The sequence below is a fragment of the Aquarana catesbeiana genome, linkage group LG01, assembly GCF_042186555.1.
Source record: "Aquarana catesbeiana isolate 2022-GZ linkage group LG01, ASM4218655v1, whole genome shotgun sequence".
Taxonomy (NCBI): Eukaryota; Metazoa; Chordata; class Amphibia; order Anura; family Ranidae; genus Aquarana; species Aquarana catesbeiana.
Window position 1 is genome coordinate 733,140,603 of NC_133324.1, and position 19,095 is coordinate 733,159,697.

At 45.9% G+C, this 19,095-nt stretch overlaps 1 protein-coding gene across 3 annotated transcripts in view; it reads right to left on the bottom strand.

The window, feature by feature from the left end:
* PRMT9 (protein arginine methyltransferase 9) overlaps nucleotides 1-18,742 on the bottom strand; it is a 54,385-nt gene extending 35,643 nt beyond the window's left edge. Inside the window, exons 1-3 of one of the 3 annotated variants that reach the window (XM_073604790.1) lie at nucleotides 14,239-14,370; nucleotides 10,353-10,539; nucleotides 10,003-10,151 (exon numbers count right to left, since the gene is read on the bottom strand). In XM_073604790.1, the coding sequence (XP_073460891.1) occupies nucleotides 10,003-10,151; nucleotides 10,353-10,400 (197 nt within the window). In that variant the 5' untranslated portion in view covers nucleotides 10,401-10,539; nucleotides 14,239-14,370. Of the gene's footprint in view, nucleotides 1-10,002; nucleotides 10,152-10,352; nucleotides 10,540-14,238; nucleotides 14,535-18,603 lie in introns of those variants that run through there. The other 2 variants (XM_073604798.1, XM_073604783.1) reach the window with 2 other exon arrangements.
* Between the last annotated feature and the right edge of the window lie 353 nt (nucleotides 18,743-19,095).

Consider the following 19,095-nt stretch of genomic DNA (forward strand, 5'->3'; position numbering starts at 1 on the left):
TTTTCAAAATGTGGGTTTCAATAGCCAAACCGTCAAATTTAGCGTTTGTAAGGCAGGATAGAACACTGGACCTTGAAATAACAACAGGTCTGGGCGTAACGGTAGGGTCCACGGGGAACCCACCGTCATCCTTACTACTTCTGCATACCGGGTCCTCCTGGGCCAAGCGGGGGCTACCAGAAGTACCGACTTCCTTTCCTGCCTGATCCTGCGAAGGAGTCGTGGCAGTAGCAGAATAGGCGAGAATGCATAAATCAGTGAGAACCGATGCCACGGGGTCACCAAGGCATCTGTCCCGCATGCAAGAGGATCCTTTGTCCTTGCCACAAATCTGTCTATCTTTTTGTTGAATCGGGATGCAAAGAGGTCTACATCTGGAACCCCCCATCTTTGGCATATGGCCCAAAAGACGTCGGGATGCAGAGACCATTCCCCTGGGAGTAACTGCTGGCGACTTAAATAATTCCGCCTGCCAGTTCTCTATCCCTGGAATGAAGACTGCCAATATACATGGCACCTGCTTCTCTGCCCAGACTAAGATCTAGTCTACCTCTCTTTGAGCAGCTCGGCTCCTGGTGCCTCCCTGATGATTGATATAAGCCACTGCTGTGGTATTGTCGGACTGGATCCTGACCAGGCAACTCTGTAGCTGGAGAGTCCAGGCCTTTAGAGCTAGATATACCGCACGGATCTCCAGAACGTTGATTGCTAAGGCTCTCTCGTTTTTGGACCATACCACTTGGACCGCAGACTGTTCCAGAACTGCTCCCCAAAGCGACAGACTGGCATCTGTTGTTACCACTGTCCAGGTCACCGGTAGAAAGGATTTCCTCTTCTGTAGGTTTTCGGGTACTAACCACCAATTGAGGCTCTGACGCACAGCATGAGACAGGTGCATCGGAAAGTCTAATGCCTGAACCTTTCTGTCCCAGGCCGACAGGATACTGTGTTGCAACAGTCTTGAATGAAACTGAGCATAGGGAACTGCTTTGAATGAAGACACCATCTTTCCTAGCAGCCTCATACAAAGGCGGACAGAAGAACCCTTTTTGGTCCTGACTACCAGAATCAGCTCCTTTAAAGCAGTGATCTTTGCCTGAGGTAGAAATACTTTCTCCTGGCTTGTATCTATGATCAAACCCAAATACTCCAGTCTTCTTACTGGTTTTAGGAAAGATTTTTCTAGGTTGAGAATCCAACCTAGCTGTTCCAGATACCCGACTGTGGTCCTCAAGTTCCCGTTCAAAGAGGCTACCGACCGGTCAATCAAGAGCAGGTCGTCTAGGTATGCTATGACAGTTATACCTTGAGCCCTTAATCTGGCCAGAGGAGGAGCCAAGATCTTTGTAAACACTCGAGGTGCAGTGGCAATCCTGAAAGCGCAGAAACTTCTGATGAGCAGGAAAAATGGGCACATGCAGATATGCATCTCTGATGTCTATAGCTGCCAGAAATTCTCCTCCCTGCAGGATGGAGACTACTGTCCGAATTGATTCCATGCGGAAGGACCGAATCCTTAGGAAACGATTCAGATCCCTTAGATCCAGAATGGGTCTGACATCTCCATTTGGCTTTTGGACCGTAAAAAGGTTGGAATAAAAACCAATCCTTGATCCTTCGTGGGAACCACCATGATGACCTCTTGCGACAAAAGTCGCTCTAACGCTAGAAGGAGCGACTGCTTCTTCTCTGGATCTCTGGGGACACTTGATCTGAGGAAACGAGGAGAGGGGAATTCTTGGAACTCCAGCTTGTACCCTAAGGTTACTGTGGAGATTACCCATCTGTCCTGGAAGTCCTCCTGCCAGTGCCCTGAAAACTGTAACAGTCTTCCCCCCACTCGAGCGAGCGGGGGCGCCCCTTCATAAAGAGGTCTTAGTGTCTTGTCTAGTAGACTTCTTCCCCCAGGACTTCTTTTGTCCCTGGGGTTGACTCTTGTTTCTTGACCCAGACGGCGGAGGCCGTCGCGACTGCCTGGAGGCTAATGCCCCTGGCGCTGGGGAAAGAGTCCGTTTGAAAGAGGGACGCCTACTCTTTCTCTTAACAGCTAAAAGAGTGCTTTTCCCCACTAGTGATCCTTTGGATATAATTATCCAAGTCTTCTCCAAACAGCCTTGCACCATGAAATTGGAACCCAGCCAGGAGCTTTTTACATGGTGCTTCAGCTGACGAATTCTTTAACCATAAGATTCTACGCATATGCACCAACCCAAGCGAAAGACGAGAGGTTTGCATGATAGAATCCCTGATGGCATCAACAGCAAAACATAAGGCCGCTGGAAGGTTAGCCAACCCCTGGGCCTGCAGTTTAGGCAATACTATGATGACCTGCTTAACATGGTCTCTTAAGTATTGACAGACTCCAATCGCTGCTATTGCAGGTTGAGCCACTGAGCCTGCTAAGGCGAAAACATCTTTCAACAGAGATTCCATCTTTTTATCCAAAGGATCCCTGAGCATCTGAGCATTGTCTACAGGACAAGTCAGGCTTTTATTTACGGAGGAAATGGCGGCATCAATGGCCGGTATTCCCCACATCTTGATAAACTTTTCTTCCATAGGATAAAGTGTTGAAAACTTTTTCGGTGGAAAAAAACGTTTATGGGTGATCCCACTCAGAATAAAAGAGCTTTTCAAGTAAATTATGAACTGGAAAAGCATGTGCTGTTTGAGGAGGCTTCAGTGACCCCAACGAAGAAGAGGGTTCTTTAACTGATTCTGATACGGGCAACTTAAATGTGGAGCGGACCAATCCAGTAAGGATCTGCACTAAGTCTTTCTCATCCTGAGAAGCTGCAGAGGGCCCTTCTCCACCTGATTCCTCTGAAGAGGAATCATCCGTCCCATCCCGATCCTCCGAAAGGGATTCTTCTCCTCTATCCCAGAGCTCTTTAGCCTGGGTAGCAGAGGAAGGCCTAGTGCGTTTTCTTCCACTGAGTGAAGATGTGATCACGGCCATTAATCTTTCCTCTAAACCAGGGGTCTCAAACTGGCGGCCCTCCAGCTGTTGCAAAACTGCAAGTTCCATCATGCCTCTGCCTGTGGGAGTCATGTTTGTAACTGTCAGCCTTGCAATGCCTCATGGGACTTGTAGTTTCACAACAGCTGGAGGGCCACCAGTTTGAGACCCCTGCTCTAAACCATTAATCGTTGAGGAAAAAACCTCCTGCGTAATATATACAGGGGCTGAAGTGCCAGAAGCAGGTGTAGACCCTGACCCCAACGGCTCTCCCTGGCTAGCCGTCCCTGGCCCCTCAGGGGGGGAAGATGCTGCAGACAGGGGGCCCTCAGAACCCGAAGGAGATCCCCTAGAGCCTCTGGTTCTTGGGGTATTTGAACCTCTTCTACCCATAGTGCAAAGCAACAAGGTGGAGGTATCAAAAAAACAAACACTGACTGCTGAGCGATGTAGTCTTAGCCACAGCCCTGCTACCAATGCCCAGTCTTAGTGTTTCCTTAGTAAATGCTGCCTAGGGGGAATGCCTGGGTCGCACCTTACATGCGACCTGTCAGCTTTGTGTCCCTCCAAAGGCTGTGTGCACCCATAAAGTGTGCCTCTTATAGCCTTGCAGCCGGCAATCTGGGCGTCTGAGCATGCTGGACACAGTGCTGATGCTCCGCCCCCCCTCTACTGTCCCCCCCTCGTTTTTCAACCAAACTAGCGCTTCCCGCGCGAGCCGACCCTCCGCTTCTCCACCTGGGATAGCATGGAGGAAGGCTGGGGCTGGAGGAGGAAGGAGAGAGGCCGGCAGTGATGGGGCCCGCACCTGACAAATGGCGGCGATAGTGCAGTATACCACCACCTCACAGACACCTGCGGCCCCATATCTTTTGGGGGGGGGGATATCCCTGAGGAGAGCCCCCCATCCTACCTGGAGCTCGGCTGGAGGAGTTGTGCAGCGTGAACACTGAGACAGACGATCAGCATGAGAAGGTATGTGCTCTTGGCAGCCCCCGGTGGAGACAATAGGCATAGCATGCATTTACCTAAAGGAGAAACCTACTAGAATTAAAAAATTCTGTGGAATCTCCCTTACCTTATCCAGCCGCAGGGTTCTGTTATACAGACCCAATCTTCACCTCTCACGGTGGGCTCCGTTTGAAAAAACCTTCAGAGACTGGGGCCCCCTACAGATAGGGGGATCCACAGTTCTGGGCCTGTAAAGCACCCGGCCAGAAATAAAGCTACAAAAACCTTTTTCTGAAAATGCGGGGTCCAGCTCTCTAAGAAGAGGAAGCGTTACAGGTAAAACCTTGTTTCTTCGGACACGAGGCCTGGGTACCATCCAATTCGGCCTAAAAAGGACACTTTGAAATGGATCCGGTTCGCCTGGCTTGCCCCAGTATCGGATATAGGATATTCCCTTTGGAGCTTAGCACAGGACATCTTTACACGTCCAACACCTAAGACACTGGCGTAAAAACTGAGGTATCCCTGTAAGGGGAGGGATTATATAGGGGGTTGAACTTCCTGGTTAGGGTGTGCCAGTGTCCAATCACCTAGTGATACCTATATAACCCATCAGTAATTACTGAGGCTCTGTGTCCCGTGATGCATGAGAAAGAAATAAGAAAGCACTACATGCACTTTTGCTAACCAATCAGATCACACCAACGACAAGTGAGTGTTATGGTTAGGACTACAGTTATAGGAAAGTATAAGGCCCCTTTCACACGGGCTTTCCGATCAGGTCCGCCTGTCAGTTTTTCAGGTCTCCATTCACTCCTATGGAGCGGCAGATTCAGTGGATTAGGACTAAGGTTCCAGGGATGGCTAGCGTGTTAGGACTAAGGTTCCCTGGAACCTTAGTCCTAACGCGCTAACCATCCCTGGAACCTTAGTCCTAACGCGCTAACCATCCCTGGAACCTTAGTCCTAGCGCTAACCCTCCCTGGAACCTTAGTCCTAACGCGCTAACCATCCCTGGAACCTTAGTCCTAGCGCTAACCCTCCCTGGAACCTTAGTCCTAACGCGCTAACCCTCCCTGGAACCTTAGTCCTAACGCGCTAACCATCCCTGGAACCTTAGTCCTAACGCGCTAACCATCCCTGGAACCTTAGTCCTAACGCGCTAACCATCCCTGGAACCTTAGTCCTAACGCGCTAACCATCCCTGGAACCTTAGTCCTAACGCGCTAACCATCCCTGGAACCTTAGTCCTAACGCGCTAACCATCCCTGGAACCTTAGTCCTAACGCGCTAACCATCCCTGGAACCTTAGTCCTAACGCGCTAACCATCCCTGGAACCTTAGTCCTAACGCGCTAACCATCCCTGGAACCTTAGTCCTAACGCGCTAACCATCCCTGGAACCTTAGTCCTAACGCGCTAACCATCCCTGGAACCTTAGTCCTAACGCGCTAACCATCCCTGGAACCTTAGTCCTAACGCGCTAACCATCCCTGGAACCTTAGTCCTAACGCGCTAACCATCCCTGGAACCTTAGTCCTAACGCGCTAACCATCCCTGGAACCTTAGTCCTAACGCGCTAACCATCCCTGGAACCTTAGTCCTAACGCGCTAACCATCCCTGGAACCTTAGTCCTAACGCGCTAACCATCCCTGGAACCTTAGTCCTAACGCGCTAACCATTCCTGGAACCTTAGTCCTAACGCGCTAACCATCCCTGGAACCTTAGTCCTAACGAGCTAACCATCCCTGGAACCTTAGTCCTAACGCGCTAACCATCCCTGGAACCTTAGTCCTAACGCGCTAACCATCCCTGGAACCTTAGTCCTAACGCGCTAACCATCCCTGGAACCTTAGTCCTAACGCGCTAACCATCCCTGGAACCTTAGTCCTAACGCGCTAACCATCCCTGGAACCTTAGTCCTAACGCGCTAACCATCCCTGGAACCTTAGTCCTAACGCGCTAACCATCCCTGGAACCTTAGTCCTAACGCGCTAACCATCCCTGGAACCTTAGTCCTAACGCGCTAACCATCCCTGGAACCTTAGTCCTAACGCGCTAACGTTAGGCTAGTGCGTTAGGACTAAGGTTCCAGGGATGGCTAGTGTGTTAGGGTTGGGACTAAGTATACAGGGATGTGTAATGGGAGTGGGGCCTTAACCACTAAGCCACCGCCCACCGTCATATGACGGCTGGACGAGGCTTCTGTTGTTCTGGGAGGACGTCATATGACGTCCTCGCCCTCCCGAGCCCCTAGGGGGCGCGTGCCCGCTGCGTCACTCGGGACCCGGTGCGCGTGCCCGGCGGCCGCGATGTCCGCCGGGCACCCGCGATTGCCGGGTAACAGAACAGGAGCGTGGATCTGTGCATGTAAACACAGATCCACGTCCTGTCAGAGAGGAGAGGAGACCGATGGCGTGTCCCTTGTACATAGGGACAGCGATCGGTCACCTCCCCCAGTCAGTCCCCTCCCCCCACAGTTAGAATCACCTCCTTAGGTCATACATTAACCCCTCGAGCGCCCCCTAGTGTTAACCCCTTCCCTGCCAGTCACATTTACACAGCAATCAATGCAATTTTATAGCATTGATCGCTGTATAAATGTGAATGGTCCCAAAAATGTGTCAAAAGTGTCCGATGTGTCCGCCGCAATATCGTAGTCACAATAAAAATTGCAGATCGCCGCCATTACTAGTAAAAAATAAATAAATAATAAAAATGCTATAAATCTATCCCCTATTTTGTAGACGCTATAACTTTTGCGCAAACCAATCAATATACGCTTATCGCAATTTTTTTTTACCAAAAATATGTAGAAGAATACGTATCGGCCTAAACTGAGGAAAAAATTTGTTAAAAAAAAAAAAAAATTGGATATTTATTATAGCAAAAAGTAAAAAATATTGTGTTTTTTCAAAATTGTCCCTCTTCTTTTGTTTATAGCGCAATAAATAAAAACCGCAGAGGTGATCAAATACCACCAAAAGAAAGCTCTATTTGTGGGGAAAAAAATGATAAAAATTTAATTAAGGTGCAGTGTAACATGACCGCGCAATTGTCATTCAAAGTGCGACAGCGCTGAAAACTGAAAAATGGCTTGGGCAGGAAGGGGGTGTAAGTGCCCTGTATTGAGGTGGTTAAAGTGGATGTAAACCCAATGTCATCCTTTCTAAACTACTGCCATAGGGGATATCTATAAGGGTATACATGCCTCCTGCATGTATCTTTACCTGTCAAATGTCTTCCCTGTGTCTGTTATTAGACCCGAAAAACTGCATATTCTGTGGGTGGGTCTGTTGTCTGGAGCTCGATGGGTGGAGTCGTGATGTCAGTAGAATCCCCGCCCACCTCTACACTCCCCTTGTCAATATGCATTTTCTCCTGTGTATTTCTAACACTGAACTTCTGCTATGATCTCTAACATCCAGTGAAAAGACAGGAAAGTAACCACATGACTTCAGCATGCCAAATCATGCTGAGGTGTGGAACAGCCAATCCTTGCAGAGTTGCTGAAGAAAGGAGTGGGAGGGAATTAAAAAATAATTCCTGTGTCATAGGCTAGTGCACGAGATGTAAATCACCTGTCACTCACAGCAAGGGGGACGATTTGACAAAGTTTTTCTCAGTTTGTCAAGATTTATCTCACTGAACAATAAAAGGGGATTGCTCAGAGATGGATTAACTCTGTGTGGCAAGACTGGGCTCAAATGATAGGAAATCTTATACTCTACACTATGATTTAAAAAAAAATAAATTTCGGGTTTACATCCACTTTAATACAAGAATACAAGTCACTGATCTCTGCCCTGGGAATGCTGCTCTGAAAGCTACCAGCAACGAAAGTTAATGTATTGGAGTTTTCTCTGACTTTAATGCAGTATCAAACACAAAAAATGTATATATTGCAGCTTACCAATCCTTAAAAGTGGTGGCTACTGTAGGTTTTTATTTATTTTATTTAGGCCATTTCATTTATTTTTACCTGGTGATCTGGCCAGCAACACACGTCCTGTTCTAGGAAGTCTCCACACTTGGAGGAGTAACAATTAATTCTAGCAGATCTAGATGGACTTGGCTAACAAATTAAAACTGAACTCCAGCTAACACTTTATAAATCAGTTACAGCAGTTTTTTTTTCCCTTTTGGGATAAAGGTTTTACAAAAATAATTAAAATCTGACTCTTGTAAGCACCCCTGTCAGTGTTAAATGGTTTGGCTCAGCCCTTTAGCTGACACTTTTGCTGCACAGCATAATCTGTTAAAGAAAATGGAAAACATACTGACTTAGCAGCCAAGTCACAATGTGAAAAAGCGAAAAAGCTTAAAAAAACAAAACCGAAGAAAAAAAAAAAAAACACGAGGAATGCAGGCAACATATCTAAGGCCACTTTTACACTGAGGCGCTTGTAAACTGCCAGTAAAACAATGAGCACTTTTGAAGAGCTTTCCAGGTGCTTTTGAGGAGCCTTTCAGGCGCTTCTGAAGCGCTTTCCATTCATTTCAATGGAGAGGGGCGTTTTTTCACCACCCTGCCAGCGCACTGCACAAGTGAGAAAGCATTTATTGATTTTAATGAATGAAATACATTTTTGTCTATGGGTGACCTGGACATTTTATAGATAGGCAACTCCTATCCTCATATTGATTAGTGGTTCCAAATTAATAATAACTACTGCAGTAGGGAACAGACACAAAAGATACACTCTGCATCTTTCCAAATAACTGTTCTGCTTTATTATGATGCAATTGAAGATTTTTATACACATTATTATGTAGGTATCACATTGATATTACAATTGTACCTTACAAGGGGCGTATCATAGGCAGGCTAATTCTAATCGGGACTCGAAAGAATGCAAACATGTACTGAAAACATTATTAGTGTCGTGTGCACAGTGAGGGCAGTGTGCAATATATACAAAATAGAATACAATTATGTACAGAACTTACAAATTTTCTTTACATCGGGTTTAATACTGCTTCAAGGGCTTGTTCGCACCATGCTCAATGAGCTGCCTTGATCTACATAGATCAACACAGGCTCAACGCAAGGACACACAGAAAGCAACTGTGTTCTATGTGCCCCGTTTACACCATACATGTGCTTTGGTGGGAGTTGCGGAAAAATGCAAAACGCACAATGCATTGCACTATCCCCTACGTAAAAATACAAGTACCAGATTTAAACATTTTTCGTTTGGTTAAAAAAAAAAAAAAAAAAAAAACACACACACACACACACACACACACACACACACACTTTTCAAAGCACATAAAAACTACACTAAAAAGTCCAATAATATTGTTATCATTAAAGCGTTTAACAAAAAAAAAAAAAAAAAAAAAAAAAAAAAAGGTAGATTCTGGTCCCTTAAAGCAGATTACACAGCACAGTGCAGATTACACAGCACAGTGCTTGTGCTATGTAATCTGCCCCCCCCCCTCTAAACTGTAAAAAACAAAAACCCTAATTACCATGGTCAAAGTGCCTCCCTTTGTGATAGGCCGCCTGCTCTCTGCTCTCCTCTCTGCCCCCTCACCCCCTCCTTCCCCCCTGTCAGCGCCCTATCTGTCTGTCTCCGGCTGGGCCCCACCCCACCGCTATTTTAATATTAAAATCTGAAATTTGTCACTGCCAGCCTCTCTATTAGAGGCTGGCATAGCACACTGTGTACGTTTATTTTAAAAACGAGCGCTGTAAATACTGAATATCAGCTTCAGGCCGTTCACATGACTCTGGGCAACTTTCCAGGTCCGATGGGCATCTTCTGCGGAGGAGACGAGCGGCCATGCAATCTCCCTCTGACATCAGAGGGAGATCACGGCCCCTCCCACAGAAGACATCTATCAGAGCTGGAAAACGGCTGCAAGTGATGAGACCGGCCTGAAGACAGATGATATTCAGTATTTACAGCGCTCCTTTTTAAATAAAACATACGCAGTGTGCTATGCCAGCCTCTAATAGGAGGGGCTGGCATAGACTTATAATATTGCCTTAACAAACACTTTAAGCAGTAACATTGTTTATTATTGAAATATGTGACATATCAATTCCAAAGGTTTCTGCAAAGCTAAGTGGAAGTATTTCTCACCTGAAGAGTTGCTCACCCATGCTGTTACAAATAACATCATTGTTTGGATAAAGCTCAAATGCTTGCTCATAACAGTTAAATAAATCTTGATTTCTGTTTAAAGCATAAAGCTCTTCAGCCCATTTGAATAGTGAATACTGAAAGGTTTCCTGTAATAAACAAAAAAATAAATAAATAGGAAGGAAGGAAGGAAGGAAGGAAGGAAGGAAGGAAGGAAGGAAGGAAGGAAGGAAGGAAGGAAGGAAGGAAGGAAGGAAGGAAGACATAAAAAGGCAAAGGTAATAAATGCCACAGCTCTTTAAAGTGGTTGTAAACACTGTACCTACAGGTAGGCTTATAATAAAACTTACCTGTAGGTACCAGGAATATCTCCTAAACATGCAACGTTTAGGACACATGCTCTGTTTCTGCAGTCAGTGAAATCACCGGAGTATGCGTTCTGAAGGGACTGAATACTCATGGCATTCCTTCAGAGCTCTGTGCCACAGCCGTGATGTCATCTCAGCTCGGCCATGCACACAGCTGGAGCCCACAAACCTAGAAAGAAGACCAGATGAAGATGGAAGACCCATCAGGGATGACAACGCACCACTGGGGGGCTTTGTTCTAATGCAAGTATTTCATAATGTGCTAGTATGCAATGCATTACATTTTTTATGTTGAGAGTTTACTACCGTTTTAAAGCCTAACTCCAAGTTTCATTTAACTTTAAATAGTTTGTTTGGCCCCAAGGTGGTCCAGACAAAGCATTTCCTTCTCTAACATATGCACCCCCATCAGTGCTGTGTGAACTGTATGTAGCTTCAGTGTTGTGTGCAGGCATTAGTACAAAGACTTCCTTCCCATCATGGGACAAAACAGAGTCCTTTGCATTTTATGAATGGATGCAAGTCTTTCTCTGATTGGTTGAGGTGGAGATCATGCTGTCATCCACATACCTCTCCACCTCAGCCATTAATAGGAAGCCTTGTATTCATTGGAGATGCTCCGAAATTTCAGCAGCCGAAACATATCAGTCGAAAATGGCGTTTTTGGCATTTTGCCGATAGAGAAAAAAGGTACCGATAATGGCACAGAAAATGAATGCGATTTTGCCATGATTTCACTGTGCTTCTGGTGTGTTTTTCATGTCATGTGACTCAAAAACCTGCATCAAAAAAGGAACAGGGGTGCGTTATTGATACATTTCAACAGGGAGGTGAATTTTTGGTGCGTTTTTTTTTTTTAACGGACTAAAAACGTAGCAAGCAAGATTTTAACACCACAACGGAATCGCAACAGACCAGTGTGAAGATACATAGAATTTAAAGGGATGCCTTTTTCTTGAGTTTTACTTGCGCTAAATGTGCCAATAATGGCTGACAATAAGTTTATATTTATGATATTATTTAACCACTTAAAGACCAGCCTCATTTTGGATTTTAGGTGTTTACATGTTTAAAACAGTTTTTTTTGCTAGAAAATTACTTAGAACCCCCAAACATTATATATTGTTTTTTTCTAACACCCTAGAGAATAAAATGGCGGTCATTGCAATACTTTTTTTTGCACCGTATTTGCGCAGAGGTCTTATAAGCGCACTTTTTTTGGAAAAAATTCACTTTTTTGAATAAAAAAATATGACAACAGTAAAGTTAGCCCAATTTTTTTTTTTATATTGTGAAATATAATGTAACGCCAAGTAAATTGATACCCAACATGTCACGCTTCAAAATTGCGCCCGCTCGTGGAATGGCGTCAAACTTTTACCCTTAAAAATCTCCATAGGCGACGTTTAAAAAAATTCTACAGGTTGCATGTTTTGCGTTACAGAGGAGGTCTAGGGCTAGAATTATTGCTCTCGCTCTACTGGTTGCGGCGACACCTCACGTGTGGTTTGACCACCGTTTTCATATGCGGGCGCTACTAGCGTATGCGTTCGCTTCTGCGCGCGAGCTCGTCAGGACAGGGCGCTTTAAAAAAAATTTATTTATTTTTTCACTGTTTTAAAAAAAAAAAAATTGGATCACTTTTATTCCTATTACAAGGAATGTAAACATCCCTTGTAATAGAAAAAAGCATGACAGGACCTCTTAAATATGAGATCTGGGGTCAAAAAGACCGTCGTCCTATGGTATGGAGACGGGTGGGCGCCATCTTAGCCTCACTCGTCTCCATACTGAGGAAGGGAAAAAACCCGATCGCCTCCGCCGCTACCGACGGCTCCGGTAAGAGGCGGAGGGTGCGGGAGAGCGGCGGGAGGGGGGGTGGCACCTCTCCCGCCGCCAATAACGGTGATCTAGCGGCGAACCCGCCACAGAGACCACCATTATTGTAAAGATGGATACCTCGGTTGTGGCAGCAGCTGCTGCCGTTACCGAGATATCCATCTTCAAAGTGCCACGTATATGTACAGGAGCCGGTCGGTAAGTGGTTAAAAAGTCAAATATAATACAATTATATTATTATTGGTACCAAAATTTCAATTCGGTGCACTTCTAGTATTCATTCATAAAATACAAAGTCTCCTGTGAATGGCTGAGCAGGACTCAGTCTGATTGAGTTTGTTCTGAGAAAAGGATGGGAAGTCCTTGAACCGCTGCTGGAACACATTGCTGTATATTGTATGAACCTGATGCTACATAGTTTATAAAATGCTGACAGGGGGCACACGTGTTAGAGAAGTAACGTATTTTTCACTCCCTAAGGTATTAGAGGAGGAAAACAAGAAAAAAAATATTCTGAGGAGGTTACTACACATTACCATTCGGTTGCTAGAGGTTACTACACATTACTGCTCGCTGATTGGTTGCTAGAGGCTACACATTGCCACTTACCATTCAGTTGCCAGAGGTTATTGCACACTACAGTGTCCCCCTCTGCAAGCTGCTCAGTCCTGCTGCTGCTTTATTAATCCCCACCCCCGCTGCTGACAGAAGAAGGATGAGGAAATAGAACGCACACACAGTACGCTCTGTGTGTCTTTGCTCTCCTGCTCGGTTCGTGCTGCTGCCCGGAGAAGGGGGGGGGGGACACAGAGAGCCGCTGTGACCGTAGGAGGAGGGGGAACAGAGAGCCCGCTCTGCCCGTAGGAGGAGGGGGAACATGCTCCCTGTCACAGACACTCCCGTCCTGACAGGGAGAACCAGGAAACCCACAGCTGAGGAGCCAAGCGGCCGGCCCAGCATTCAGCGACACGCGCGTGTTTGTGTGTGTGTGTGGGGGGGGGGGGGGTGCTGGTCTATATTTGCTCCATAAGACGCACAGGCGTTTCCCCCCCCATTTTTTGGCTGGAAAAAGTGCCATAGCTTATGCAACTTACTTTCCTTCAATCACGGATTGATGGAAAGAAAGAGAGCAAGACAACTGCGCAGGGCGAGTCTTCACTGATCCCACCACCACTGCGCACTGATGGGTGCTGGCCCTGTTCGTCTCAGGAGTCTCAATGTAAAGAAAATCTGCCTGGCCACACTACCATAAAAATCACCTTTATTGATAGATAATTCACAATGACAATAGACAATGTGCAGATGAGCATATATCAAACACATTTCACGCCATCCCTGGCACTTGATCACAGCTCTGACAGAAAGAAAACTGCTTGATTCCCCCATCAACACAGTCAGTGTTAATAGGGGAATCCCTCCTGCTGTGCTATTGTGGTCTACTGGCAGGGAGCATTCCCTACTTGCAGAACACAATGATAACTGCTTGTGGCTACAGCCGCCGGCAGTGATTGGGTGAAAATTATATATATATATATATATATATATATATATATATATATATATATAAACAAATCGACAGGCTGGTTGTACTAAAGTCGATCGATGGATCGAAATTCAGCGGGTTCCCGGGGAACCGTCTATGGTTGGCTTTACTGACCAATGGAAGCCGCACACCAGGCTATCTTTCCAAAGCTCTTTATTCTGCTGTGAATGGTAAACTCAGATGTGACAGTGCCAGTGTGAATGAGGACATAGGATACATAGAGGGAGATTTACTAAAATTGGAGCACACAGAAACTGGTGCAGTTGTGTATGGCAGCCAATCAGCTTCTAACTTCAGATTGTTCAGTTAAGATTTGATAATAAAACCTGGAAGCTGATTGGTTACTATTCACAGCTACACCAGCTTTAATCTCCCTCATTATACTAGGACCGATCAGCTTATGAAACAGACATAATAAAAGAATGATCTAAATCCCAATTGTAGTAATAGAACATAAGCCCCAAACACATTCCATAGTACAGATACCTTGAAGCCTGCTTTCATCTCTGGGGCCAGGCTGAGGACCAGTAAGAAGTGGGCATAGGCAGTGCCATAGTCGTGATCCCGCAGACATTGCTCCGCACTCTGTATAGATCGGGAGATCAGCTCTCTCCTGCTGGCCGCCTGCCCCGTACTCTGCCCTGACTTACTCCTTCTACCGGCCTCTGCCATGCTGACAACACCTACTACTACAAATCCACAGCCAAGCCGTGCTCTCTAGTCTGCGTTTCATCTGTGGAACGCAGAAAGTACCGCGACGCCGGGATATGACGTCCTGATCGCTGATTGGATCATCCTTTTACATAAGCTAAAGGTCCGAAAGCGATGAGTGGGTGAGGAGGAGTGACTGTCAAAGGAATAGAGCTGCTGGTTCTGTTATTATGGAAAGTGTTATGTAATGAGAGAGCCTCTAGCAATGCCCACTACATACATATAAGATGCATATTAACCACTTCAGCCCTGGAAGATTTGGCTGCTCAATGACCATGCCATTTTTTGCGATATGGCACTGCGTCGCTTTAACTGACAATTGCGCGGTCGTGCGACGTTGTATCCAAACAAAAATGACGTCCTTTTTTTCCCCACAAATAGAGCTTTCTTTTGGTGGTATTTGATCAATTCTGCAGTTTTTATTTTTTTGCGCTATAAACAAAAGAAGAGCGACAATTTTGAAACAAACACAATATCTTGCTTTTTGCTATAATATACCACAAGAAAAAAAAAAAAAAAAACACAAAATTTTTTCCTCAGTTTAGGCAGATATGTATTCTTCTACATATTTTTGGTAAAAAAACCCCACAATAAGCGTATAGTGATTGGTTTGCGCAAAAGTTATAGTGTCTACAAAATAGGGGAAAGATTTATGGCATTTTAATTTTTTTTTTTACTAGTAATAGCGGCGATCTGCGATTTTTATAGGGACTGCAATATTGCGGCGGACATATTGGACACATTTGTGGGACCATTGACAATTATACAGAGATCAGTGCTATAAAAATGCACTGATTACTGTATAAATGTCACTGGCAGGGGAGGGGTTAACACTAGGGGGCAATCAAGGGGTTGGGTGTGTTCCCTAACTGTGGGAGGATAGGACTGACTAGGAGGAGAGAGAGATCAGTGTTCATACTTAGTATGAACACACGATCTGTCTCTACTCCCCAGAAAGAACAAGGATTTGTGTGTTTACACACACAGATCCCGGTTTGCGCTCTGTCACGAACGATCGCGGGTGCCTGGCGGTTATCGCGCCCGCCGAGCACTCACATCCGCTCTGAGCACACGCTGCGGGCGCCCCCCTAGTGGCCAAAAGGAGAAGAGATGTAAGGTAATGTCCTTTCACCCAGCCGTGCCATTCTGCCGCAGTAAAACTGCAGCGGCTGGTCAGCAAGCAGTTAAAGGAGACATGTGACTACTGTCTGTATTGGGCACAGAGGAATGGTTAGCATGGCTCCGCCCACTCTCCTGCAATGAGACATAACCCTGTCATACCTCTTAACGTTCTGAGATGGGAATGAGGGACACCTATTAGCAAAAACTATGTAAGCACAGGACACACCCCCTGCCACGCCCCCTTAAAGAAGAATTATACAACCAAAAATGGTTAGTTAAACCCACAAGTACTTTAACAACTAATATTCCTTCATACTGGCTTTTGGAATTTACAAATTAGAAATTGGATGAAATGTTTAGCACTGGGAAACACTTTTTGCAAGATAAAAAGTGCATTTTAACGGCTTCAGCCCTGGAAGGATTTACCCCCTTCCTGGCCAGAGCACTTTTTGCGATTCGGCACTGTGTCGCTTTAACTGACAATTGCGCGGTCGTGCGACGTTGCACCCAAACAAAATTGACGTCCTTTTTTCCCCACAAATAGAGCTTTCTTTTGGTGGTATTTGATCACCTCTGCGGTTTTTATTTTTTGCGCTATAAACAAAAAAAGGAGCGAGAATTTTGAAAAAAAAAAAGCAATATATTTTACTTTTTGCTATAATAAATATCTCCAAAAAATATAAAAAACAAATTTCTTCCTCAATTTAGGCCGATATATTCTTCTACATATTTTTGTTAAAAAAAAATCCCAATAAGTGTATATTGATTGGTTTGCGCAAAAGTTATAGCATCCATAAAATAGGGGATAGATTTATGGCATTTTAATTTTTTGTAGTAATGGCGGCGATCTGCGATTTTTATCATGACTGACATTGTGGCGGACACATCGGACACTTTTGACACTATTTTGGGACCAGTGAAATTTATACAGCGATCAGTGCTATAAAAATGCACTGATTACTGTGTAAATGACACTAGCAGGGAAGGGGTTAAACACTAGGGGGCGATCAAGGGGTTAAGTGTGTTCCCTGGACGTGTTCTAACTGTAGGGCTGATGGGCTTACTGGAACATGACAGATCACTGCTCCCAATCACTGGGAGCAGTAGATCCCTGTCATGTTGCTAGGCAGAACAGGGAAATGCCTTGTTTACTTCTCCCCGTTCTGCCTCTCTGTGTCCCAGTCGCGGGCCACCGGCGGACATGGAGTCCTCGGGACCTGCGGGCGCACGCCTACGAACCCTAGATTTAAAGAGGACGTACAGGTAGCCAATTTGCGCAGCCGTGCCATTTTGCCGACGTGCATCATCATGCGCTGCTCGGCAAGCGGTTATATACAACTATATAGATCAAACCAAATGAGGGACAAATGAGGAGGAAAGAGGGACAGAGGGACATTGTTCCAAACCATGGACAGTCCCTCAAAATCAGGGACAGTTGGGAGCTATGTCCTGTTATTATTGAGACACGTGGGATATGTGATGAAGATAGTACAGAGCCCTTGAAAACCCAACTGCAGGAGTTACAGGAAAAGCACTCTTGCAGTGCACCACCTGACACTGCAAAGGTTTAAGGCAGGGGTGCCCAACCTTTTGAAGAGCAAGGGACACTTAAGGCTGCTTTCACATTGGGGCGGGCGTTGACAGTAAAACGCCGCTAGTTTTAGCGGTGCGTTACAATAATTTTAGCGGCTCCTGTTCGGCCGCTAGCGGGGCGCTTTTAACCCCTGCTACCGGCCGAATAAAGGGTTAAATGCACCTGTGTAGCGCCACTGCTAAAGCGATTTGCAGGCACTTCTGCAGCGGTGCCCATTCATCTCAATGGGCAGGAGCGGTGTATACACCGCGCTATTTTTAGCCCTTTAGCACCTGAGAAATGCCCCCGTGTGAAAGGGGTCTAAGCGACTTGGTAACCGGTCCAAAATTAGTGGAGCGGAGGGATCACCTGCCCGTGTTCACTCTGCATATGCAGGACACTATGGGCCCCCCACCCCGATCCGATCCACCCAGGTGGAAGGGGACGGATCCCCTTCTGGTTTTTTTAGGCAGATCATATTGGAGGTAGGCGGGTGTAAACGGACACAAGTCTGTTTACATCTGCCGCACCATAGAGGTGAATGGAGGGTCCAATTGGGTTGGACCGATCGTGTGAAAGGGGCCTAAGGCTGCTTGCACACTGATGCGCTGCAGTTTACCCACACCGCGGGTTCAGGGCAGTGCACCTGTGGCTTTCCTGTGGGTTAGCTTCACTTTGCCATAGACTTCAATTATATCCTGCAGGTGTGGTGCACTTTCTGAAAGCATACCAATCCCACAGGTATTAACAGAAGTCTATGGCTCAGTGCAGGTAACCCGCAAGTGTACTGCGCTACACCTGCAGATCAGTTTGAAATCAGCCCAGTAACTACTGCAGAACAGATATGCCCATATATACACTGTGATTTTAGTAATAAACTGCTCTTTAATAACAGTCTCTATTCAGGTATCACCGGCTGTTGCTATCCCAGGCAGAGTGCATTTGGTATCACACCACCTGTGACAGGAGTTGGCGCTATACATGAATAAGGATGGGCTCAGACGTGTTCGCAGCTCCACATGCCAGAGCCCGCCAGGAAGCTTACACTGCACAACGCTAATCACAGGCAGTGAGACATTTCCCAATCCACAGCTGCAGAGATCGAGAAATGTCTCACTGCCTGTGATTAGTGATGCGCAGTGTAAGCTTCCTGGAGGGCTCTGGCAGGTGGAGCTGCGAACACGCCTGAGCCCATCTTTATACAGGGAGCATCTGCTTATGCGTCTCTACTCCGCAGCCGTGCTTCCTCTACCGCCGGCTTCCTTCACAATACTGATGCTCTGGGATGGCGGGTCAGCAACCTGCGATCTGGGCTTGCCAACCCGCCATCTTAGAGCAGGAGGTCGCGGGCCACATCAGAGGGCTTCATGGGACACTGGTTGGGCACCTCTGGGTTAAAGTGTAAGGTCAATTTTTTCGGAAAATGAAATGGTGAACTAACTCACCGGTCCCCACTGTACGTTCCTCCATTGGTGATGAGCTTTCAGTGTCACACAGAGATCCAGGGATTTGAAATCTCTACTCTTCTCTACCTCCTTTGTGCAGAGTTTCTGGAAAAGATCAGATTCATTCTGATTGGCCCACACCTGCACAGAGCATCATTCAGATCCATCCTGGAAGTCCTGCAGAAAGAAGAAGAAGAGCAGGGATTTTAATTCCCTGGACTGATAACCGCTGTACTGACAGCACATCTTCCAGGGGATGGGGGGAAGGTGTGGGTGCAGTGTGCAGCTCACTCCCTAATTTTTCTGGAATTAACTATGTTTAAATAGTGGGGTAGTTCACACACCCTAAGACAGATAAACCACACAAATTTAAATTGATATCAAATATATTGAACAATATTTTAGACAATAAAAATTGTAAAAGTATACAATGTTTATATTTCTTAACCCACAATACACTATTATCATTATTATACAGAATTTATATAGCAC